This window comes from Gambusia affinis, linkage group LG16 (genome assembly GCF_019740435.1).
Source record: "Gambusia affinis linkage group LG16, SWU_Gaff_1.0, whole genome shotgun sequence".
NCBI lineage: Eukaryota > Metazoa > Chordata > Actinopteri > Cyprinodontiformes > Poeciliidae > Gambusia > Gambusia affinis.
The window spans coordinates 11972097-11994476 of NC_057883.1; the positions used below are offsets into that span (position 1 = coordinate 11972097).

At 38.0% G+C, this 22380-nt stretch overlaps 1 protein-coding gene across 5 annotated transcripts in view; it reads left to right on the forward strand.

Annotated features, from left to right (window-relative positions):
• The window catches only part of LOC122846661 (CAP-Gly domain-containing linker protein 4-like), a 28654-nt gene that overhangs the window by 162 nt on the left and 6112 nt on the right, over nt 1-22380 (forward strand). The window contains exons 1-13 of one of the 5 annotated variants that reach the window (XM_044143739.1): nt 3178-3300; nt 3510-3572; nt 3823-3969; nt 5071-5210; nt 5809-5902; nt 6061-6222; nt 7024-7142; nt 10827-11075; nt 14894-15032; nt 15132-15257; nt 19851-20045; nt 20126-20260; nt 21575-21698. In XM_044143739.1, the coding sequence (XP_043999674.1) occupies nt 3533-3572; nt 3823-3969; nt 5071-5210; nt 5809-5902; nt 6061-6222; nt 7024-7142; nt 10827-11075; nt 14894-15032; nt 15132-15257; nt 19851-20045; nt 20126-20260; nt 21575-21698 (1670 nt within the window). In that variant the 5' untranslated portion in view covers nt 3178-3300; nt 3510-3532. Of the gene's footprint in view, nt 1-1519; nt 1635-3177; nt 3301-3370; nt 3389-3509; nt 3573-3822; nt 3970-5070; nt 5211-5808; nt 5903-6060; nt 6223-7023; nt 7143-10826; nt 11076-14893; nt 15033-15131; nt 15258-19850; nt 20046-20125; nt 20261-21574; nt 21699-22380 lie in introns of those variants that run through there. The other 4 variants (XM_044143738.1, XM_044143740.1, XM_044143742.1 and 1 more) reach the window with 4 other exon arrangements.

Consider the following 22380-nt stretch of genomic DNA (forward strand, 5'->3'; position numbering starts at 1 on the left):
CTGTTTTTAAAAATATTCGCGATTTTTTTGTGAAATGTTTTTATCTGTCAAACCAGACTTGGCAGGAGAAGGAGCGTTGCTAGCACTAGCATGTTGACTTACTGTACCAGTGTGAAATAACTCATGTAAATGCTAAAATTTGCTGCAAAGCTAAAGACAGCTAAAATAGCATGTAGCCTATCGTTAGCATGTTAACGTAACATACTCAATGAAGTATGGAAAAAATCATGTGAATTTAGCTCTAGAACTAAAACATCATCAAGGAGCTGTTATGTGTGGTCATTCTGTATTCCGCCACAAGAGGGAGTTCTTATTCAGCACTGTTGAAGCTGTTCTGTTTAATTACTGTCCAGCTGCAGGATAAAACTCTCCCACTCTCTACATCACAGGTGTCAAACTCCAGTCCTCGAGGGCCGCTGTCCAGCAGTTTTTAGATGTGCCACAGGTACAAAACACTGGAATGAAATTGCTTAATCACCTCCTCCTTGTGTAGATCTGTTCTCCAGAGCCTTGCTAATGACCTAATTATTCTGTTTAGGTGTGGTGCAGCAGAGGCACATCTAAAAGTTGCAGGATACCGGTCCTCGAGGACTGGAGTTTGACACCCCTGCTCTACATTATGTGTTGTAATTCTCAATTCTGCCACAGGAGTAAGCTCACACAAGAAATGGAAGGGCCTTCCATTTACCCATCTTCATATGTTTTGCCTATGTCAAAGTGATTGAGTGCCAGGGACAATACATAGCACCGATTTGACCAATGCCTAACACTAGCAAGACATATGTGAACTAGAAGAGCTATTATGTATGGCCATTCTATATTCTGCCAATCTCAATAATGGGAAGTGCAGCAAGAAAGCATAGAAAAAATTAGGTTTGGATTAGGGTTGGAAGGAAGAAACAAAGTAGGGTTGGAATTAGTTTTGTGTTTCTTTCCCAAAGTCATCATTACCACACTGAACTTTAACATAACACCCATGAAACACAACATCTCAATAACTTAAAACTTCTTTTGAGAGGATTTGTTTATGGTTTTATTTGTAATCTATTTGATCATTTATTGCTTGTTTTTGAGTGTGCTCAATTGTGTTTTTTTGTTGTTGTTGCTTTTTTGCAGTATCAATAAAAGTCTAATCTAACAACTAATATGTTTGTAAATTTCTGTGATGAGCTCTCCATATTGATCATCAGTAACTACCTGACAACTGACAAGTCAGTAGTCTTCAATGGGATTATGTAAGCTATATTATAGTTCATCTTTGGTTTTAAATAATTGTTAAATTTCCCAAGAAACTGAATTTTGAATTTTAATTTTCTGTGAGCCATGAAAAAGAAACGATTGTAGTGTTTTACTCCGTGTGTAAACTATTTCACTTTAAAGACTTAATGACTTTTATATCATATTTTATGTACTGAGATGCAGCCTTCGTATTTTTTTGCTTGCCTTGAGTAAAGACTCCTTAATTTTTTTCTGAATTTGATGCGTTTATTTTCAAAACCGGAAGTTGATGATGGAAGCTTTTACTCTGAAAGGTAAAAGCTCAACTGTAGCCGTTTGGGCTGAGGGAAAATAATCCGCTAGTATTAGCTCTGTGGTTATTTTGCTGATGAACTGAAAGCCGCCTCCAAATAAATGTAAGATTGATATTTATCTAAATTTACCCGCCTTAAATGTACAATTTGAATTATTTGCTGCTCGACAAGGTCCTTAATTTTCCGAAGACAGATCCTTTCTTGGTTCAGTGTTTGTTCTTTTTGGTGAACTCTAATTTAAGGAGCTAACAGAGTGTGAGAAATGTTTTAAGTAACTTTTTAACGCATTTTTATTGACAGCACCGAGTCTTAACTCGTATGCACGTATTCTCAGGAGCACCATTAGTAGTAAGTTGTAGTTTGCCTGTTAGAGGGTGAGCCATCAGCTTATCGTGGACCCATGCTAACTGGCTAACCTTCATAGAACACAAACTTGACTCCGTATTAATTGGACGTCCAGAACAACACCACTCAATCGTTTCCTCTGCTCACACAGTTATAGGTACAGGTGACATAAGCAGGAGGTCACTTTTGAGGAGGCTAATCTCTTCAGGTCTTGATGTTGTTGGCTAACGTCAAGTTTATTAAATAATTGTACAACATGATATAGACGGCCACAGAACCCCAGCCTATTACCCGCTAGCATGCTGTTTGAATTTAAAATGATTAGCAGTATGTCCACAGGTGTTCTAAATTATCCTAGTTAATTGGACCTGTATTTGGGTGGAGCAGCTGGTATTGAAATAATGGGGTGCACCTATATAAACTTGCCTTGTGTGCGTGTGTGCTTATATACTGGATGTATAGAACTAAAGTTACATGGATCCATTGTCCTGCAACCTTAGATCTGTCCCTGTTTCAACACACCTGGATGAAATAAATAGCTAATTACCAGGCCTCTGCAGAACTGACTGAGTAGATAATTGATTCAGGAATGTTGGAGCAGAGATGTACCTAAAATGTGGAGAGCAGCACCGTTTTTTTCTTTTGGAATCAAGTTAGTTAAATATAAGATGCTAGGTGAGGTATTGACATTTTTTTTTGTAATTCATGTACGTGTTAAATTGAACTTATTGTGATTTTTAGTTTTTATAAAAGGTCTCAGACTAACATTTAGCTTTCTGAAAACATGTGTAAACCTTGAATTAAAAAAAAAAATTCTTCTGGTTGGTGTTGAGCTGAGCTGGATGCTTTAGTCTGTGTTTTAGAGACAAGTAAATATAAATGTAATATACATAATGCAATATAAAGGAAATGGAAATGCATGAAAGAAAAAAAATGCATCCAGATGTTGAACTGTCTTGTGATCAGTGCAAGCTTTCTCCAGACTTTTGACAATGAGTAATTGCATAACTTTTGCTGCTACCTTTGATATATTCAAATCAAATAAAAAAAACATTGTTTAATATTATTGACAATATTCTGCATTTTGAAAATTTTCTTTTTTCTTTTTTGTGTGTCTGTGTTTTATTTTTTCCTGAATGAGGTGGAAAAACAATTGTGTAACAGACATAATTATTAAATAGTTATTTCCTTTGGATGCCTCAGCAGTCTGCGTACTTGCTATAACTGGGATTTAGAAAGGCCTTTATTGTGACAGACAGCCCTAACCACCTCCACTGTCCTGTTGGACAGTGTTTATTTGCACTTTCACCCTCCAGTCACATTCTTTACACTGTGGATCTGTGATGTCTGGCAAATCAGACGAGTTGGCAGTGAGGTCAGTGGTGCACGTGTGAGAGTGAAACTCCATCTTGGGAGATCAGAGGTGAGACCACTGTGGCTTTAAAGTGCACAGACTGTAAATAGCAACTGGACCTGGTAGTCAGAGGATCAACAAGGTGTAAATGGAAAGAGTGAGTTTGTTATCGGAGATCGTAGTGACTGAAGCCAGTTTACTTGAAGTTATTTTTGGAAGAATTTTGGTTTGAAGTTATGCTCAGCTGTTGGACCCAGTCTGTGTCTTCTGATTTTTAGCTTGTCTCCACTGAGAGGCTCTCATGGAGATAATCAAGAAAGGGGATAATGGAAAAGAAAACAGTAAGTCTTGGGCTGTGTGTGAATCTGAGCTTGTTTTGAACTTGTAGCATAGTTTCTGTTTCCAGTCTCCATGTTGCTTCTCCTGCAGCCCCCTTGTCTCAACATTAGGCCTGTAGTTTTAAAAAGAAGGCTTTGTTTTAAAAAAAATCTTGAAGTGGACCAAGTGAAAGCTTCAGTGTGCTAAAGCTTTTTTTATTGAGAGAAAAGACCTACTTGTGTTCTCAGAATAGACTTTCTAATATTGTTCCAGCCGCGGGCCCTGCTGGGGAGATGACGAAGGAGGATGTTTCAGAGCCTGCTGAAGGAGATGCTGTACTGGGCTGCTTCACAAGAAATGCTCCCCACCAGCGGGCGGTTATCCACCAGGTGGCTTCTGCACCAATGCCCAGTGACTGTGGTGAGGCTCTGCTCATGATAACTGGATTTGGGTCATTCTAAAAAAAAGAATGATAAAGTAATGACTTGACAGGTGAAATGGAGAGTTGCTTAGTTAAGTCACATCTTAGGATTGGTTTAATAGTGAAAACATATCAGGCTGGGTTAAATTTTAAGAACAAAACAAAGATTGAAATGAGAGGATTTGTGATGCAGGAAAGACAACAGAAAAGCCACAATGAAACTTTATCTACAAATAGTGTGATATTTATCTTGTACATTTTAATTGGAGAATAAATGTTAGAAAAAAAAAGTGAAAACCCTTAGCTAACTTTGCTGAAGCATTCACCCTTATTCTTCAGTGTTATTTGGAAATGTTTCCCAAATTGTTTAGATTGTAAGGAAGTCTTTTGTCAACAGTTCTATGAAATTGATTCCACTAATTTTTCAAATTTCTTTCCGAAATTAATGGAAATGGTTGTCCTGTAAAACTTCTATTTATTTCAATATGGTAGAAATGACATCGTTGATACTTGCATAATACATGCTCTATTAGGATTTTAGAGCATGGTCTATGCTCGAAAATCCTAATAGATGCTCTACTTCTGGGAAAACATGAAAAAATTTTAGGATGTTAATACTTTTGGAAGGAAATGAACAGTTATTATTCAGCCAGTTATTCGATAAGCCCTCTGGAAGAGGACAGGAGGAATCCTTAAGTGATGACACAAGGAAACCCTCATGAACATTTATACCTATATGATTGTTTAGTCCTGTTGGTCACTGAACAGGTAATGTATAGCTTTTGCGACTGTAGTGCTGAAAATGAACATTCCCTACAAATGTAAATCAAATGTCAGGTTTTAAATTGGTTAGATTAAAGGAAAGGTTGTCAGTTTGATCCCTCAGCCACACTGGGGCTGTTAAATTCTCACTTGTCCCAGTGTATGTCAACTACTGCATCTGATTTAAGGAGAGTAGTTGTAAAGAATCATAGTACTCTGATGCAGTTTAATAATCTAATACTAAAACCTAATGTATGTCAGGACTAAATGTCTTTCTATGGAGTTTTGAATAGCAACAGATTAGTTTTGCCATTATTCTTGTCTTTCTCTTCCTCCAGAGTTTTCCTTCTTTGACCCGTCTGAGCCGCAGTGCAGAGAAATTCTTCAGGATCCCAACACCACCATACCTGAGCTGTTTGCTGTCCTCAGGCAATGGGTACCGCAGGTTCAGAAAAACATTGACGTCATTGGCATTGAGGTGACTGATTCTCAGTTGTTGCTTTAATATTGCAATGCAAAATCTAAATGAAAACTTAATAGACCAATGTAAAACTTAGATTGAGCCACAGCGAGGTCTTTACGGGTTTTCTAAACTGGCTCTCTTAAACTGGTTCTCTTAAACCAGAAAAGTGTTATTGGCTAATAAGCCTTTCCAAACAAATATTTGAAGTTTTGAAATATTTTTGAGGGATGTTTCCTCCTGGACTTCTCATCTCTGTAACCCAGTCCTCACATAAGCTGAAAACATTGTGTAGAGATGTATTTCCTCTCCACTCACCCAGAAACCTTTTTATCAGAAGTTATTGAAAATACCTGCATTGCAGTAAATTGTATAGAGAAGCTTTCCTCTTACGGGTTTAAGTAAGCGATTATTTCTTCTTGCACACCTTCTTCTGACTCTGGAGAAATGACTGCCTTTTTGATGTCCCTGATGGTGTCTAAATTTAAAAAGGAGTTCCATTATCAAAGGATCATTTCATTCTTCACTTCACCGTACCTGAGTTTCACTGTTACTTGACATTCCTACAGTGACATTAGCCTCTTTGAGGCTCATTGCACATCATGTCTCTGCACAGATCCTGAAGAGAGGTTGTGGTGTGAATGACCGAGATGGATTGACTGATATGAGCCTTCTGCACTACTGTTGTAAGGCTGGAGCTCCTGGAATTGGTTAGTTCTTTTCCACTGCTTCTAAATCTTAATGCACATCTACTTTGACTTTTCTTTCTGTTGTTTTACTGCTGAGCAAAAGTTTAAGAAATGTTCTTGTATTTCAACAAATTCTTAAAACAAAACAATAGAAAGTCAACAATACTTTTTCTCCTCAGGTGATGCAGAAACGGCAGCTAGTTTTGCCCGTCAGCTCCTCGCCTTGGGTGCTGATCCCAACCTTCGTTCACGCTGGACTAACATGAGGGCGCTTCATTACGCTGCCTACTTTGACGTTCCCCAGCTGGTCGGTGTGGTGCTGCAGGCCTCTCAGCCTGGAGGTGAGACCAGGGAACTGCTGCCAGAGAAGAGAGGAGACGATTGTGGCAACGTTCAGTGCAGGGAAGGCATTTCTATTTCCAGCACCAATTGCCACAGGGATTAAAACCTCAGCAATTTAATCTTCTTGCTGTGGTAAACATTCTGGGTTGTAAGGTTATTAGCTGCATCCACATGTGAATGGAGGCAGCAGATGGTGTATGGTGTTGTTTTTATTGCTTGTTGTTGATACAGAGAAATTGTGTTTTTTGCTGATTGATTGAATAATCAGTCACCTGAGCAGGGGATAAAAAAAACTTGTACAAAAGTTCCCTTTTTAGATTTGACTTGAAGTTTCTATCACACAGAATGCCAGGTATAGTGGAAGACCAGTATATCACATTCCTTTGAAAACAATATTCACTTGCTAAAATGACAATAGCATGAGGTAACATCATGCTATTGGGAGGCTTCTGATCAGCTTCTGGTAGAATGTATGGGGCAAAATACAAGACAATCCTGGAAGAAATAAAAAGATGACAATAAAAAGATAGGTAGTGCAACTGAGAGGATACAAGATATTGCCTGGCTTGATTTATAGTGTACTCTATACAAATGCATTCACAATTATGCACTACCTACTGTTGGTCTATCACAGCAAATTTAAATACAATCCTCTGTTTGTGGTTGTACGAGTTCAAAATATAAAAATGTTTAAGGTATATGAACACTGGCAATTTTCATATTACAGTATAATGGGAGAAGCACAGCACTGTGTATTCTACCCCTGAAATTAAACTAATTCCTCTACCTTTTCTCTGCAGAGGTTGATGCCACCTGCAGTGACTTTGAGTTTGGCACAGCTCTACACATTGCTGCATCCAACTTGTGCACATCTGCTGTCAAACGTCTCCTGGAGTTGGGGGCTAATCCAGCTTTCAGGGTACATTTTTATTTTTTACTTTTTTCTTTTCTTTTCTGTATAATCACACACCAACAGACTCGACTTCTGAGTTCATGAATTATTTCAGCACCCCATTTCAACTGTTTGGAGTTGCATCTTGGCACTGATCCATTTTCCCTTAATTTAGAAAGAGAATTGATTCTTTTTAATTCTTCATGACAGATTTAGACATCAGGAAAGACATCTGCGAATACTTTCCCGATGCACTGTAGCAAATTGTGCTAGCTAATCTGAGCTAGAGTGCCAGTGTTATATTTACTAACATGTATTAACTTGCAACTTCTATAAGACTTTATAATATATTAAGAACTAAAAGAACCACAAAGTTTGAATTGTGCTACCATCTATAAGAAAGGTAAAGTAACCAACCTTCAAGCAGTACAAGGTGTTGAAATGATTTTTAAAGATCCCTCCAAGACCCCTGTCTGACCTTAGCATTTTGACATAATACATGATAAACCTGTGTAGACATGGTAAGAAATCAACAGATTGTTTTTGACTGAATATAAACATCTGTCCTAAATCTATTTGTTGCCTCATTTAGCTCATGAAAACGCTCAGCTGCATGCACTTATGCTGAACGTGATTAAACTGACACTAAACGGTGTTTTTAAATTAAATGTCATAAAGTTTTTAGCGGTACCCCTTCTACAAAAAAAGTTAAATAGAAAGTGTAAATTCAAACAAATCAACCATCTTGCTGTCATTTGACGACATTAAAGTGCACCAGACTCTTTCAGGCCATAGATTTTAGATTAATTTCTAGTTTTCCATGAGGAGATCTCTGCTGTCAGTTGTGTCTTTATTGGTTTTTATGTTGTTTTAGTGCCAGCTTCCACTGGAGGTCACCAAAGCACTATGCACAATTATACAATCATTTTCTTGCTCTGCGGTGCATCCATAAGTGCTCTCTCTGTTCATTTTCCAGTTTAGTTTGGGCTGTGAATGCAAACTTAGGGGCATACTTGGACTTGAATATTTACACCAGATTTGGTCTGACTTTTGAATTTAGATATTTAAAGTTAAATTAATGAGAAGGTTTGCTGCTTACTCTCTCCAAGTTGAAACATTTTTTGCCTGGGACTTCATTTGATATGTCAGTAAGGTTGTTGTTCATGACTGAACCAGTTGTCTCCTGACTTTGCTGCCTCGGATTTTTCATCATTTACCAGAACCACTTTGTTTACTTGGATCCAATTTGGTTATTTTGACATGACAACTTAAAATTTATTAAGTAGGGATGAGCATAAACTTTGATCTACGTTGCTACACTTTTTTATGATCATGAGCTATCTGGGTAGTGACTGCAAGAAATGGATACAAGCTGCTGAAATGAGTTTTGAGTTGGCAATCCCCTGGTGGAGCGTATTGTAGTGACCTCTAACATTTTGTTTTTTGGACAATATCAAATTGCATCTGTAATGTCTGACGTGTTTTCTCAGACACTCTCGTCCCAAATTTTGAAATGGTTTCCTACCAGGATCACTTTCCTGACTATCATATATGTTCTAAATAAATTCTGATGTTTGTCACGTAAAGAATTGCTTCTTTGAAATTCAGTTTGCCTATAAATTATAGTGGATAGAATTGTGAATCCCTTTTCAGTAAATGACCTCCTTCTGGCTGTAAATAACTCTCCAGCATGTCTGTTGACAAGCCCTGAACATTATAATTTAACTGTTGTAGACACAGTGGGGCTGCTGTGTGGGAGAGAAAGCCATTTCCAGCTTGTCGATGTCAGTGTGGGAAAGAGTTTAAAGAATGTCTTGCTGTGAGGCATTGCTTGGGGTTAAATTTGATTATGAACTGTGATTAACACAACTGGATATGTGACTATGACTTGGTTAGACCTTTTTCCAATAAATAAACTATTGTATGAGTAAAGGTATTACAGCATTTAATTTCTTTTGCTTCAATGTCTCACCTACCCACACACAAGGCAGATTGTGAGGGGTGGACATTAGCTTAGTGTTTGAACATTAACAAGTGCAACCTATTTTTTTAGTGCTGTATAAACCACATAAAATAACCAAATAAAATGTTCCTGCTGAGGTTTCTCCTCTGTCAGACCTCTACAACAACCTCCCCGTGCAGCATTCCTTCTGAAATATAGCTCGCTGACTCAAAGATGCGTATCTTCACTGTCGTAGAGTCACCTGGGTAAACCTTCATGTTACTTTCTGCTGATCAGCTTCTTTGAAATCTACTGAAGGAGATTTTGTTCTGGGAGCTTAAATAGAATTAAAGAATGTGAGTGAAATCCGTGATCTCTTTCAAATGGGGCACACATGTTCTGATGTTTCTATGTGATGTAGAAGTGATAGTGAGTCTAAGGTGCAATAGAAGTTGGTAGGTGTTCTCATTAAAGTACAGAAGAAGTCTTCATAGTAAACTAGATAGAAATCCTGTATTTTTCTCCTTGAGCTTGAAGATTTATCTTTAAGCTTGGTCTCCTGTAGCGCTGCAGTTAAGTAAAAAGTCTTATATTTGAGCACTAGGTGGCTTTTGACCCATGTTGGTACAAGACACGTGTCACTGTGAATGATGACACTGTCTTGCTAGCTTCACCCAGCATCTTCATTCTTTTGTTCTGAGGCCTTTTTGTTCATTTCTGGAACAAAAAACCCCATCTCCTTCCTCAAAGGTTTGATGGTTAGACATTCCCATCATGTCTATGCTTGCGTTTAATTGTTTGAACAGACATTGTTTGTTCTCAAGGATGAACCAGAAAATTCTCTTCCTGATATTTTGGCAGATTTCTTTATACTTCCCCTTTATGTTGGAAAGAAAGCTGTGTGTTCAAAGTGTGGCTTTAAAATACATTCACAGGTGTGCCTCTAATTAGCTCAAATGTGTCAGTTAACCTATCAGAAGTGTCCAAAGCCATGACATCATAATTTGCTCTTTGGGGGCCATTCCATACTTCGGCCTTTCTTAACTTTGCGGTTTGTTTTAGTTATTATCTGAAAATGCAGTGTGCATTGAGACTATACTGACCGTATGCTGAGGTTTGCCTGTCATGGAGTTTTCTTTTTTTCTTTCTTTTTTTTTTTTTTTTTTACCTGTTTTGAAAGCCTTTTGGTAGTTTAAAAATTAAGTTAATGCTCCATAATTTATTTCTCATAGTCCCCTGCAGGACATTTATTTATTTTGAAACAATATACACCTGCTCAAGGTAGTTTGTTTTGGGTTTAATCTGCAGTCATAATATTTCATATTATTCAACTGGCTCATATTAGGATCAGAACCACAGTTAATAAATTGCAGTTTAAAAAGTATTCTAAATTTCAATATTAGATAAATAAATGAATTGAGCATTTTAGTGATTCACACAATTGAGCTGAGCTACCTGGAGAAATGAACTTGTTTGCTACAATCCAGTTGCATTGACACAATTGTTTTTATTTTGATATTGCAAGTAGTGGCCATTTTCATTTTGGAGAAAATAAAAATGGTAAACAATCTGTTCTCTGTGCTGCTTTTTTTATTGGATCAAAATGGACCCAAACAAAAAATGAAAGAATGCATAAATCTTCTATACCTGCTTAATATTTTGAGAGTTGTGGAATAGCTGGTTGTTTGATTTTACCAATTGCATTTTACAGTTTTTTCTTTAAGTAAAATGAAATCCACTTCTTAAATAAGTCATCCCTCTTTCTCTAGAATGACAAAGGGCAGTGTCCAGCAGATGTTGTACCTGATCCACTGGATATGCCGCTGGAGATGGCAGATGCTGCCGCCATGGCCAAAGAGCTCCGGACTCTGCTGAGGCAGGCTTTACCAAGACCCAGCTCCCCCTCACCCCTCACACTTCAAGGCCAGGTCATCCCTGCTGTCTCTGATAAGGCCAGGATGCAGCTTGCATCCATGGGAATCCGACTCGGGGATCGTGTGGTGATTGCTGGACAGAAGGTTTGTTTTCATGTTGCTGACAAAGGAAAAGACACAATCTTTTTTTTTTTTTTCTCTGATGGAGAAGTCTTGTTTAGAGGTCAAATGCATCCCTGTTATATTTGTTTGTCATAGTCTCATATTGTACTAGATTAAGTTTCTAATTAGGAATCAGTGATTTGCAAAAAACAAGAAAACTTTTAAAATAAGCCGTTTCCTAGCAGCAGGGAGACACAATCTGGTATTTTTAGCCTAATACAGGAGTATCTTATTTATCCTAGGAGTATCCTAGATGTGATGCCAGTGAGGATGGAATCGAATCTCAAATTGATGTGACTATTTAGTATTTTTTATAGATCTTCTTAAATGCATTTCACAGGCTGCACACATCCGTTAGAGACTGCATCTGTGAGTGAAAGGCCTGTACTGATTATGCATCTTCTTTGCCTGTGAGTCATCTTCTTTTACACCTTTCTTTGATCTGCACCACCAACGGTGTTGACTAGACTGTGACTGTTGTTCATACTTCTCACTTGAGCTCATTACACATGTTTATTGCCTCAAAGTGGCACACTTGTTATCAGCACAAACCAGCTCTCCAATGAGCATTAACGCAAAGTCTCTTGACAAGTCACAGTATAATTACAGGTTACGTTTCAGGAATATCCTCACTAGCAGGCAATTTATGCTCTTGGCTGTCAGATTGTTGCAGTGTCACAACAGTAAACTCCATTTTTTTGTATTTATTTGAGGTACAGCATGTATCAGAAAATGTGTCTTTGTCATAAAACGTTTTTATACCTAAAGAAAATCTTCAGTCTGGTTGATCAGTTATGATCGGCGTGATCCTTGAACCATGTGTAATCCGTTTGACATAAAGCGCTGTAAGAAAGCAAAGAAGGCTCACCTCTCTGGGAAGAAAATGTGTTTTCCAAATAGGCCTGTGGCACAGCTGTGTCTAAATAGTTGCCATATTGTGTTTGAGCGTAGGTATTAATTTGAGGTTCAGATCACAAATACCACCTCACTCATTTCGGATGGGTTATAATTTCTGATTGTGCCATGACATGTGATTAATTCTGTTTGGTTGAATCAAATGCCTGACTCTTGCTTCGGTGTATTTTCATAATTCTATCAGAATCATCTTTATATCGATGTTTTTTGATAAATTTTGCATCTACAGTTGTTTACTGCAGTTATGAAAGGGATTTTTTTTTTTGTATGTGTGAGTGTGTGTAAAAAAGAAATAATTTACCTAAAGTAAATAATTTTAACTAATAAGTTGCAGTGTCCAGCATCTATTATCTTCCCACCAGTCATAGTGACAGAATGCAGCAGGAAGTTTGTCTGCCCACACAAGATTTAAATGGTGGACAGCAATTTTGGATTTACTAAATCTCAGAACAGGGAGTCTAAGGATCTACATGAAAACTCAAAATCCAATTCTAGATTTGCACAAGTTGGAAGTATCTCTGTGCTCTGTGCATTAAAGTAAAAATTGTATATTCAAACTTGTGATACCATTTCTTGTTTTTTTTCAAAAAGATAAAAAGTGGTTCAACTAAATCTTTAAAGCCCTTAATTAATAAAATTCTGACCACATCTGTAAACCCATCGACTTGTAAAAAAGGTGTCCGATACAATTTATGAAACTTTGCTGATTCTCAAGGCTTTTTGCATTTCTTACATGATTGGTGATTAGACTTTTATTTTACAAGTGTGTGTGAAATATTGTTTCGAGCATCTAGAAAGTCCAATTTCAATTTCCACATTCAGAGCACACTGGTGCACAAATCCATTAATGCTGAAAGGCATGAACTTTGTACTTGGTTAAAGCACTCTGTTTCTATAATCTTGCAAGGTTTCTATTACCTTCATAACACAGAAGAGAAAATTTGATGCAGTGATGTTAGAGAGTGGGTTTTTAAATGTATTTTTTTTTCTGTACAACTTTGAAAAACCGAAACACCGCCAGCTCTCAGAAACTGAATTTATAGCATAAGGGACTGCTTCTTCTACACTGTGCTCAGGAGTTTATTAAATTTAAATGAGACCTTAAAATTTTTCGGTTGTATTGAAGCATGAGAGAGCATGGACTAAGGATCCAAGTTGGTCAGATTTCAGTGATTCAAAGGAAAAGTAACTTTTTGTAAGAACTTGCAAAGATTATATTAGGTGAGGCTGTTGGATTAAGAATATTGGAGGTTGTTAGATTTGTCAGCTGTGGTGTTTAACTGGAATGTTTTCAAATTTACTATTCAAATCATCATAGCATTTTTTAAAATTATTTTCACAAAATCAAATTATTCAATCTTGTTGAATAAGCTGCATGAGAAAACCAGGTTTCAACTGCACCGGTTTGTGCAGTTTGTCAACGTTTGATCACAGATCCATATTAATTTGTTCGCTTCTGTGTGATTCTGAAATTAAAAAATATAAATATTGGCAATCTTCATACCAGAAGCTGATTGGACAGTAACTAAACAAATTGCATTTGCAGAGCCACACAGAGTTCTAGGTTGCAGAAAGGAAATCCATATAAAAATTCCTCAGTGGTGGAATTAACAGTGGTTTTTTTTTTTTATGTTTTTTTTTTTTTTTTTTTACCCAAAATGATATGAAATGTTTTTGTATTATATATTTTTCACACAGCCAACTTTCCCTCCATTTCTTTCTTTCAGTTAAATTCTCTACAATCCTGCAACTGTATCACTGTCACATGACGAACAAATCCTACATAACCTCCTCAGCTCCAGTAACAAACTTCAGCAAGATGGAAATAAGTAGCGGTTGTTATCGGACTGGTTTAATTTATTGGAACAATACAGATATGTTAAAAAATTACTAATATTAGCCGATACTGATGTTGGGTCCAGTATATTTTGCGTCCCTAATAACTACATATTCTGTGCTGGTTGTTTGTGAACACTGACTGACAGAAAGCCAACAGCCAATTTCCTTAACCGCTGGTGTTGTCTTGTAATTAAAAGTTTAAGCATGTCCTGACAACACCGTCAGATCTGGCTGCTCAGAGTCACGCTGCATTGAATTCTAAAAGGTTGCCAATATTTTTAAATCTAGTTTGTTCCATGAACAGCCAACATGTTTTCATTTGAAACAACTGATTAAAACATTCTGCTTCCTCTGAATTCATTATAACCAAATCACTGATATTGAAATGTAGTTGAGTCTTCCACTGAACTTTGTTACAATTTTTGCACTAAAGAGTGTTGTTGTTTGCTGTGATCGCTTAGGCAAACTGCTTTCACCTATTGTCAGCTGAAACCAGCTGGTTCCAATCAGCAGTTTCTGGTAACTGGCTGATTAAAATAATATTCTATGTTAATGTTTTGATTTGAGGTTTTATAACAAAATTCATTAAGCTGAAGATACCAAACACCACAACATAGTCTATATGACCCTCAACCCCCTGCCACATTGCCAGCTGGAGATGAAGCATAGGGCCCCCAACAAAGCCAGTTGTTCAGGACATTTCATTGTTGTTTAGGACATTACATTGCTAGATGGGGAGAAAATGTTTTGATTTTTAATTAGATTTTTGATTCTCCTACTTTGACTCAAAAATATGTCCCTGGCTTTTCACCCACATATCTGGCTATGCATAGGAGATTGACTGTATTTCACCCCTTAGGTGGCAGTGTTCCTCTTTGTTTATGTGCAACTTAGCTGCAGGTTTATTCTCCACAGTACATCTTTCATAATCTCATCAAGGTGCTCTCATATTCATATTCAATTTTAATTGATAACTTGGAAGTTTTGACCCTCTGTAATGCAATAGTGTAATGTTTCGTATTTGTTTCATATTTATTTTGTGTTAGCAGGTTGGGACGTTACGGTTCTGCGGCAGCACAGAGTTCTCTGGAGGCCTGTGGGCCGGAGTGGAACTAGATAAACCAGAGGGGAAGAATGATGGCTGCGTAGCAGGGGTTCAGTATTTCACCTGTCAAGTCAAACATGGTGGGCCACGTCATGCTTAATGAACAAACTCATTGACTCATCCACACTTTAATCTGAGTCATGACTCCTTGTTTTGTTCCGTGCTTTTTTGTTTCATAGGAATTTTTGCACCCGTGTCCAAGATAAGTAAACCCTTGGAAAAACATAAATCGAGCTCTACAAAGCCTCCTCTGCGCCCTCCTCGTCGCATTGACGTGTCCCGCGTTACGTCCAAGATTAACACAGGTAAAAAAAAAAAAAAGAGCCGCTCATGAAGTTCATTTGTTACTCAGACTCGCTTGAATCAGAAACGTTTATGAACAGGGTTTTGTTGTGGCAGCATTGTCTGGTGGAACAATGATTTCCCTGGCTCTGCTCATAGGATTAAGCTGTGCTCTGGCTCTGTCAGGCTCACTGAACATTGCAACAAGGTGAAGCATGAAAGCTTTTAGGAAAATATGCTTCCCTGAGGAGGTCTGCCACTATGTACAGTAATAAAAAGGCATGTCATAACCTCGACCACAGAGATGGAGAGCTTGAGAAGCCAACGGGCCCAAAGGAATGAAGAATTCCTGAATGTGGATGAAAAAATCTTGTCAATAGGGGGCAGATGATTTTTCATGCCAGAGAATTTCTTGTACGATTCCTTGGAGACAGCCATAGATACATTGTTGGAGGAAAAACAACTAGAGCTTTAGGGTAACAAGAATGTGCCTCTAAATGGCTTTCTGGCGTTGTCATGTTTATCAAGAAAATTCATGCTATAAGTTTATTTTCATTTAACAAATAATGTTAAAAGATGTCGCTTGTAGCATGATATAGCTGTGTAAACTTAGATGGTTGTAAACCAGAAGGGATTTAACGACGCATGATTCATACTAATACATCAATTAAATTATCAATGAACCAATTACATCAACTTGTTTAAACAGGGATATTATGTGAAAGACCTTTTTGAGCTTCACATTATGTATATTGTTGTTCGCTCATCAAAAATATACATGCTTTGATTCTTTTTTTTGTATGCTTGTTTGAGAAATTGTTGAATCTCCACTGGCAGCCATTCAGGGATGCCTAAACACTTACTCTCTCAAATTGCCTCCCATTTCTACGAATTGCTGATATATAGATAAATTGCATTGTTTGTCCCGTCGGTTTTCATTCTAGCATTTTGAGGTGTTTAGGCCTCCTGCAGGGTAGCTAAAGCAGGAGGAAAGCCAACAACTAAAAATGGTTTAGTCACATATAGATGTAATTTTTATGCTTCATTTTTTTTCTCCATTGAACAAGATCTGACTTTATTTTGCCTATCCTGAATGAACTATGTTACTGCATGCAAGATTTATTGCATCATAGATTTTTATATTAATCTTTATTGAAAGTGGGTTCTGAACCACTGCCAAAGGACAATGCATACATTAGACCCTGCGCTCTCAGTCCTTAAACGCTCGTTTTCACCAACTTCTGACAAATGACTTCCTTTGTTAATTTCCCTCAGAAACCTTGTCTTATGTTTTCGTTATTCCTGCCACTTCTCAGGTTTACAGCTGTATTGTGTTGTTGTAATTGTCAGGGTTCTGAAGGCCAATTGATCGGGATGTGACTGGAATACCGGACCTCAGAGAGGCCTGTGCTGTTTGGTGATTGATAGTCCAATTAAGCCGAGTTTAATAACTAGGGCATAGACAGGCTGAGTGGCCTGGCAGCCATTAATCACAAGGTGTGTGAGTGAGTGTTTACGAACAGCGTACAATGCATCTGAGGGCAAACGTGTCTGCGCCGTTGTTCAACCTGAACTAGGCTAATTTATGACTGCTCACTTCTCAGGCCTTTTGTCAGCCCAACTTTCAGAGACGCCTGCATTTTACTGTCCCATTGGATCACCGCTGGAGAGGGCTTGCCCCTGTTTATTGATCTGTTTGGTTCACCCATTGTGCAACTGTCTGTTCTCTCTAACCAAGTCAGACCGACGCAGGGGAATGCCAGCCTGGTCCTGATTAGGGCCAGCCTTAGAGTGCAGAGGGTTCATACGTGGCATCACAAAGGAACTCTGCTTAGATTTGTAAATCCTCCCTCTGCCACCTGAAGTGAACATCAGGGTGTGGATGGGGATGGATGACACCTGCAGGGCTCTGCAAGCTAAAGGCCAACTGACAACAAATGTTTGCTATTCTAAGTTTGAATGCAGTCAAGTGTTTTCCATCTGTCTTCAATGGACTAAAATACATAAAAACAAATACAGCACCTGTTTGATTTTAGTATTTTCTTATTGATAAAACTTGAGAATGTGTCGCCTGAATCCTCATTAGGGATGTTCTTTTCTCTACAATTGCTTCAGATATTTGCTCAATGATGTCCAATTAAAAATGTTTTGTGATTTAAATTGTAGTTAATTTACTACTCCAAGTAGGATAACAACACTGAAGTTGTAAAGTTTTATGGTTTATAAGCTATTTTCTGCCTCAAGTGGGAATACTGTTAGTAGTTTGCCATGTGAGATTCTTTTTTTAAATGCTTTGTTTGCTGCCATTTCAGATTTGGCTTGGATTTAATTGCTTGTCTCGGCATATTTAAATTACTTTGAAAACGTTTGCTTTGTTTTGTTATTTACATAATTTCTCCATTGTTTTAGGATGTTTTTTTTTTTTGTTGTTTTTTTTACTTTCCCTCTGAAGTACTACACTTTTTACAGTTCACAGTTCAAGTTAGAACTTTCTACCTCTGTTGTTTGTACTTGGGTGAACGACGGAGAGCCGGGTGTTCCTGGTGCATGGCAACCTCACCCCAGGGCAGCCGTGACTACAATGTAGCTCACCACCATGAATGAATGAATGACCTCTAGACTAGATACAGTGTACTGAAGAGTAGCATTCCTTCAAAATACCATTACTCAAGTTAAAGTAAAAACTACATTGCAATAGTAAACGACTCCCAGTAGTAAATATGTACCAAAAGGCTACTCAGGTAAATTTTATTGGTTTCTACCCACCTGTAATTGTGACCGGGGGATTTTTTATATGGATATGCCAATACAAATATTTTCTTTTGTGATCTTTGGGTTCTCAGATGGGACTCTTACTGTTTCTGTGAACTCTGACCTTGGAGATACTAACCACACTTTTACTTTTCACAAATGTCTATAATTTCCTCTCTAGCAACATAGCTGATTTATTATCTTATTGGCGTTTTATTAATGCACCTATAAGTACTCAGGTGTATTTAAGCAGCAGGACCTGTCCGCTGTGTTTTCTCTTAAATGCAGTGGACGTATCATGGGTGTACTTAATACTAACATCCTTTTTTCCCTTATCGGTTTCATGTTTGGTTCAATAAATAATTGCTCTGTGGAATCTACTGCTGCTGTGAATTTGAGCCTAAATTTGAATAATGTTTTAACCCGGTAAAGACGTGACCATATCACCTCAGTCAATAACACAGGTACTGTGTTGTGTGCTGACTCCTGAGTTGGTGTAGAGGTTGTGGTTTGGGAATGTTTGCATTGTTAGTGTAGAACTTTACTAAAATCATGGAAACTATAAACCTCAGAAACCACTTGATCTTGTGAAATTGTAATGCATGAATCCAGCATCAAAACCTGTTTTTCTGGGGAGCTCAGTGATGATGACAAACAAAATTTATACTGAAAGCATAGTGCAAATTGTAATGAAACATAGATTCAAAACACAAACTAGAGACTTCTTTTCCATTACTGTCTGTTTTTCAGTTGGTTTGGACCTGAATTCTCCTCTTAAAGCACTTTTGGCACAGACCAAACCAATTACCCTCAGAGCAGCGGCCATTTAATGAACTTGCAACCTGGGAAGGTCTGTGGAAGGTAAAAGCCTAATGAGGTCCTGCGCCCAAAAGGCCTCTAAAGAGGGAATTGGAGCCCTCGGCTTAATTTTATCCCCCCGTGTTGTAGGAGGGCATTAACACGTCAGCCTTTAGTTGGGTTCCAGTAATTGCTCACACCAAACAAAAGGAACAAGGTCTCTTGGTTTGTGCAGCTGAAAAATCCAGCCTTAATTGTCTGGATTGCTATCCTGTATGTCACAAATAAATAACAGATCATTGTTAAGCGTAGGTTGAGTCAGACATGAATAGAAAGATGGTGGATTCATTGTAAGCAGGGCACAGGCACATTTGGTTCTTCCTGTTCCTTTAAACATCTGCTGTTCTGATGTTGCAGAGTCTCTATGCAGTCTGGAACTGTTTGGTAAAGAGTGCAACTTTGTGTCAGTATTTTCCAGTAAAGGATAACATTGGAAATTTTAATTTCCATACTTTTTTCTATAGCATTGTCTTAAGTGTTGTCATTCCATTCTTTCATCCTCATGTGCTTGTATATTTCTTTCTATCGATTCCTTTTTTCCTAATATCCTTTTTTTCCCTTCCAAAGTTTTTTTTTGCTTTGTTTCTGACCTTCTTCCTGGCGCCTTTTAGATTTTCTTCCTTCTGTCCTTCAAACCTTGTCTTACTTCCTTTCTTTTCTCCATTGTGCCATTTTTTTTCATCCTGGTGTCCTTCCTGCCTTAATTTTATTTCTTGTTTTTCTTTGTTCTCTTCTTTCCTTTTTGCATTCTACATCCTTTCCCCTCTCTGTGGATAACTCTTTGTCTTTCCCGTCTTCTCCTTTTTCTTTCCTTGTTCTGTCTGTTAGTCTCTTTTCTTCTTACGGAGAAAGTCTTGAATTTTACTTGAATAATGTGTTGGAACCCCGATGTTTGTGTATGTTTTCTGCTGTGCGGTTTGGTGGGATCCTAACAAATGTTTGGTCTTTGAGTTATGGTTGCATATTCTTTCCCTAATCTTTTTGTATGATCCTCCTGCCCCTCACAGGCATTCTTTCCCGCTCCCTTTCGTCTTCATCATCTTCGTTGGACTCTCGTCATGGGTCAGGTGGCCGACCTCGTCCGTTGCCTAGGCAGCGCCTCCCTGCCAGGCAGCGAAAGGAGAACATCTCCCCTGGTCCCAGGATGACACCATCACCTGCACTCCACTCCTCGTTCCGCTCCTCAGCTCCTCCGACTGCAGGTACAAAACACTGACCCAAAGGTTTCAGTAAGATCCTGGCATCATGAACCTTGGACTGTCTTTTGCTGCCTGTGTTGCAGGTTTCAGAAGTAGAACTCCCTCAGGAAGCAGCTCGTTGTATGACGGCTCTGAGGTGCGACAGGGGGAGAGGGTGCTGGTGGCGGGACAGAGAACTGGTGTTGTTCAGTTCTGTGGAAAAACCAGCTTTGCTCCTGGTTAGTAAATATGCATTTTTCTCTGATTAGCATGAAACTAATCAGACTTTTGTGTTATAGCTTTGAGAAACCATAACCTTGTGATAAGATTTTTACTTGCATCCCATTCCTCTTTAAGAATTACAACAGAAGATAAAAAAACTGCACTTAAATTATCTTCAATCTAACCTTCCTGTTCTGAGTCGTCGTTCTTTACAACAGGAGCCAGTGATGTAGAGACATCATAACAGATTTAATTTGGAAAGTAATTGCTGTCAAACAGGAGTTACCATTTTATTTATTTATTTTTTTTAGATTTGATGCACACGTTTCTAAAGATAAACACTCCTATTTTGTTTTCTGGATTTTGTTTCATACTTGCGTATGGTAACAAACTATTGCAGGGAAAATTTTCTGGTTTAGCAGGAAAAATTCCCAAAAAATTCACTTTAATACAAAACGCTGCTTCAGACCAAACCCGCACCCAACATAAACACAGCAGTTTACACGACTCATTAATATTTAGACAGCAGTTCTCCTCAGGCATCAGTCATGTATAAATAAATACTAATGTGTCTCACACCACGACAGGATTTCAGTCTTATTTCCCCCCTTTGATACTCTGAAAATCAGCGCCGTTTCATTTTAACTTCAGTGCACCAAAAACAAATATGTTTTCTTTTTTTTCTTTTCTTTTTTACTTGTTGACTGTGTGCATATTAATGTGCATGTGCAAAACTTAACTTTGAAATTTCTTTTAGTTGGGTAACTAGTTCCCATTTTTCAACCCATAAAAAAAATCTTATTTATCAGCAAGGAGCCACAATGACCTGCATAGCTGACTTATCAACGAGCTATATATGGTTTGTTTATAAGCTGGTTTGCGTCTCTAAAAGTAGTATCTCATTAGTAGAGGGCTTTTCCAGTTTAACTATAAAAGGTTAAACTGGATGCCACATCCATGGAGACCCACCACAAAAAAAAAAAAATAAAAAAAAATAAAAATATATATATATATATATATATATATATTGCAGACTTTATCTTGTATCTCTTGTCCTATGCTTGGATCCCTTCAGCCATCAGTGCATATTCTTCGTCCGTCCATCAACCCAATCAGTGGTCTGTCAATTCAACCTTCAACCCTTTTGACATGAAAAATGTGCAGAAACCATGTACCCTCAATAATCTGAGTAAAAGCCAATGATACTCATTGTTTATGAGTATCATTGGTGACTTAGCTTCAGGTGTCGGGGAGCGTCTGAAATATAAGAACTCTGTTCCATGCATCTTTTCTTGAGTAGTTTTGATGCCTTTGGATTTTTTTCCCTGCAGGTATCTGGTTAGGCATTGAACTGGACAAACCAAATGGCAAAAATGACGGCTCAGTGGGAGGCGTGAGATACTTCAGCTGCCCTCCAAAACATGGAGTCTTCGCTCCTCCGTCTCGTGTTCAAAGGTGGGAACCTCCATTTTTTAATTGCAACCTGCTTCTTTCTCTTACAAACCTTATTAAGATTTCTTCTGTGGTCATTTGCAGAGAAAATAAAATGGACTTAACCAGGGGAAAAAAAAGAATTATTTAACATTCAGAGCAGATTCAACAATAAATCCCCAAGGCTGCTTTTGATTGCCCTCATATATACGTCTGATGGCACTAATGAGTTCCTTTGACAGTGTCATTTGCGTGGCCGTTGACATATTTGATTTCGCCCTCTGTGCGGTAAACGGTTCTCCTCTGTTCTGGTGATTAACTTGAGTCAGAGTTATCAAACGTGAAGCCTGGAGCCTTCGCTCAGCAAGACTTTTCAATTTAATGTGACACCTTGTAATGAGCCAGATGCCGCAACGTCTGCTTTTAAATGAAGATGACTAATATTTAAAGGAAGACGTATTCACACAACAGGTTGTCAGCTAAACTGTATGTTAAAATGTGATGTCTGTGATGCATCTGTTTTAAAACGGCAAATCAGAAATGATTAAACTGCAGATTAGTTGCAGGGCTTTTTGGTTATTAAACTACAGCAACAAGGCAGTCTGCAAAAGTAAGCAGATTGGTTTTGTTATAAAAATCTGGAAAAAAGTATAGAAACATCAATTTTTCTGTTGTATTTCTGTCATCCATTCATCCATCTTTTCTC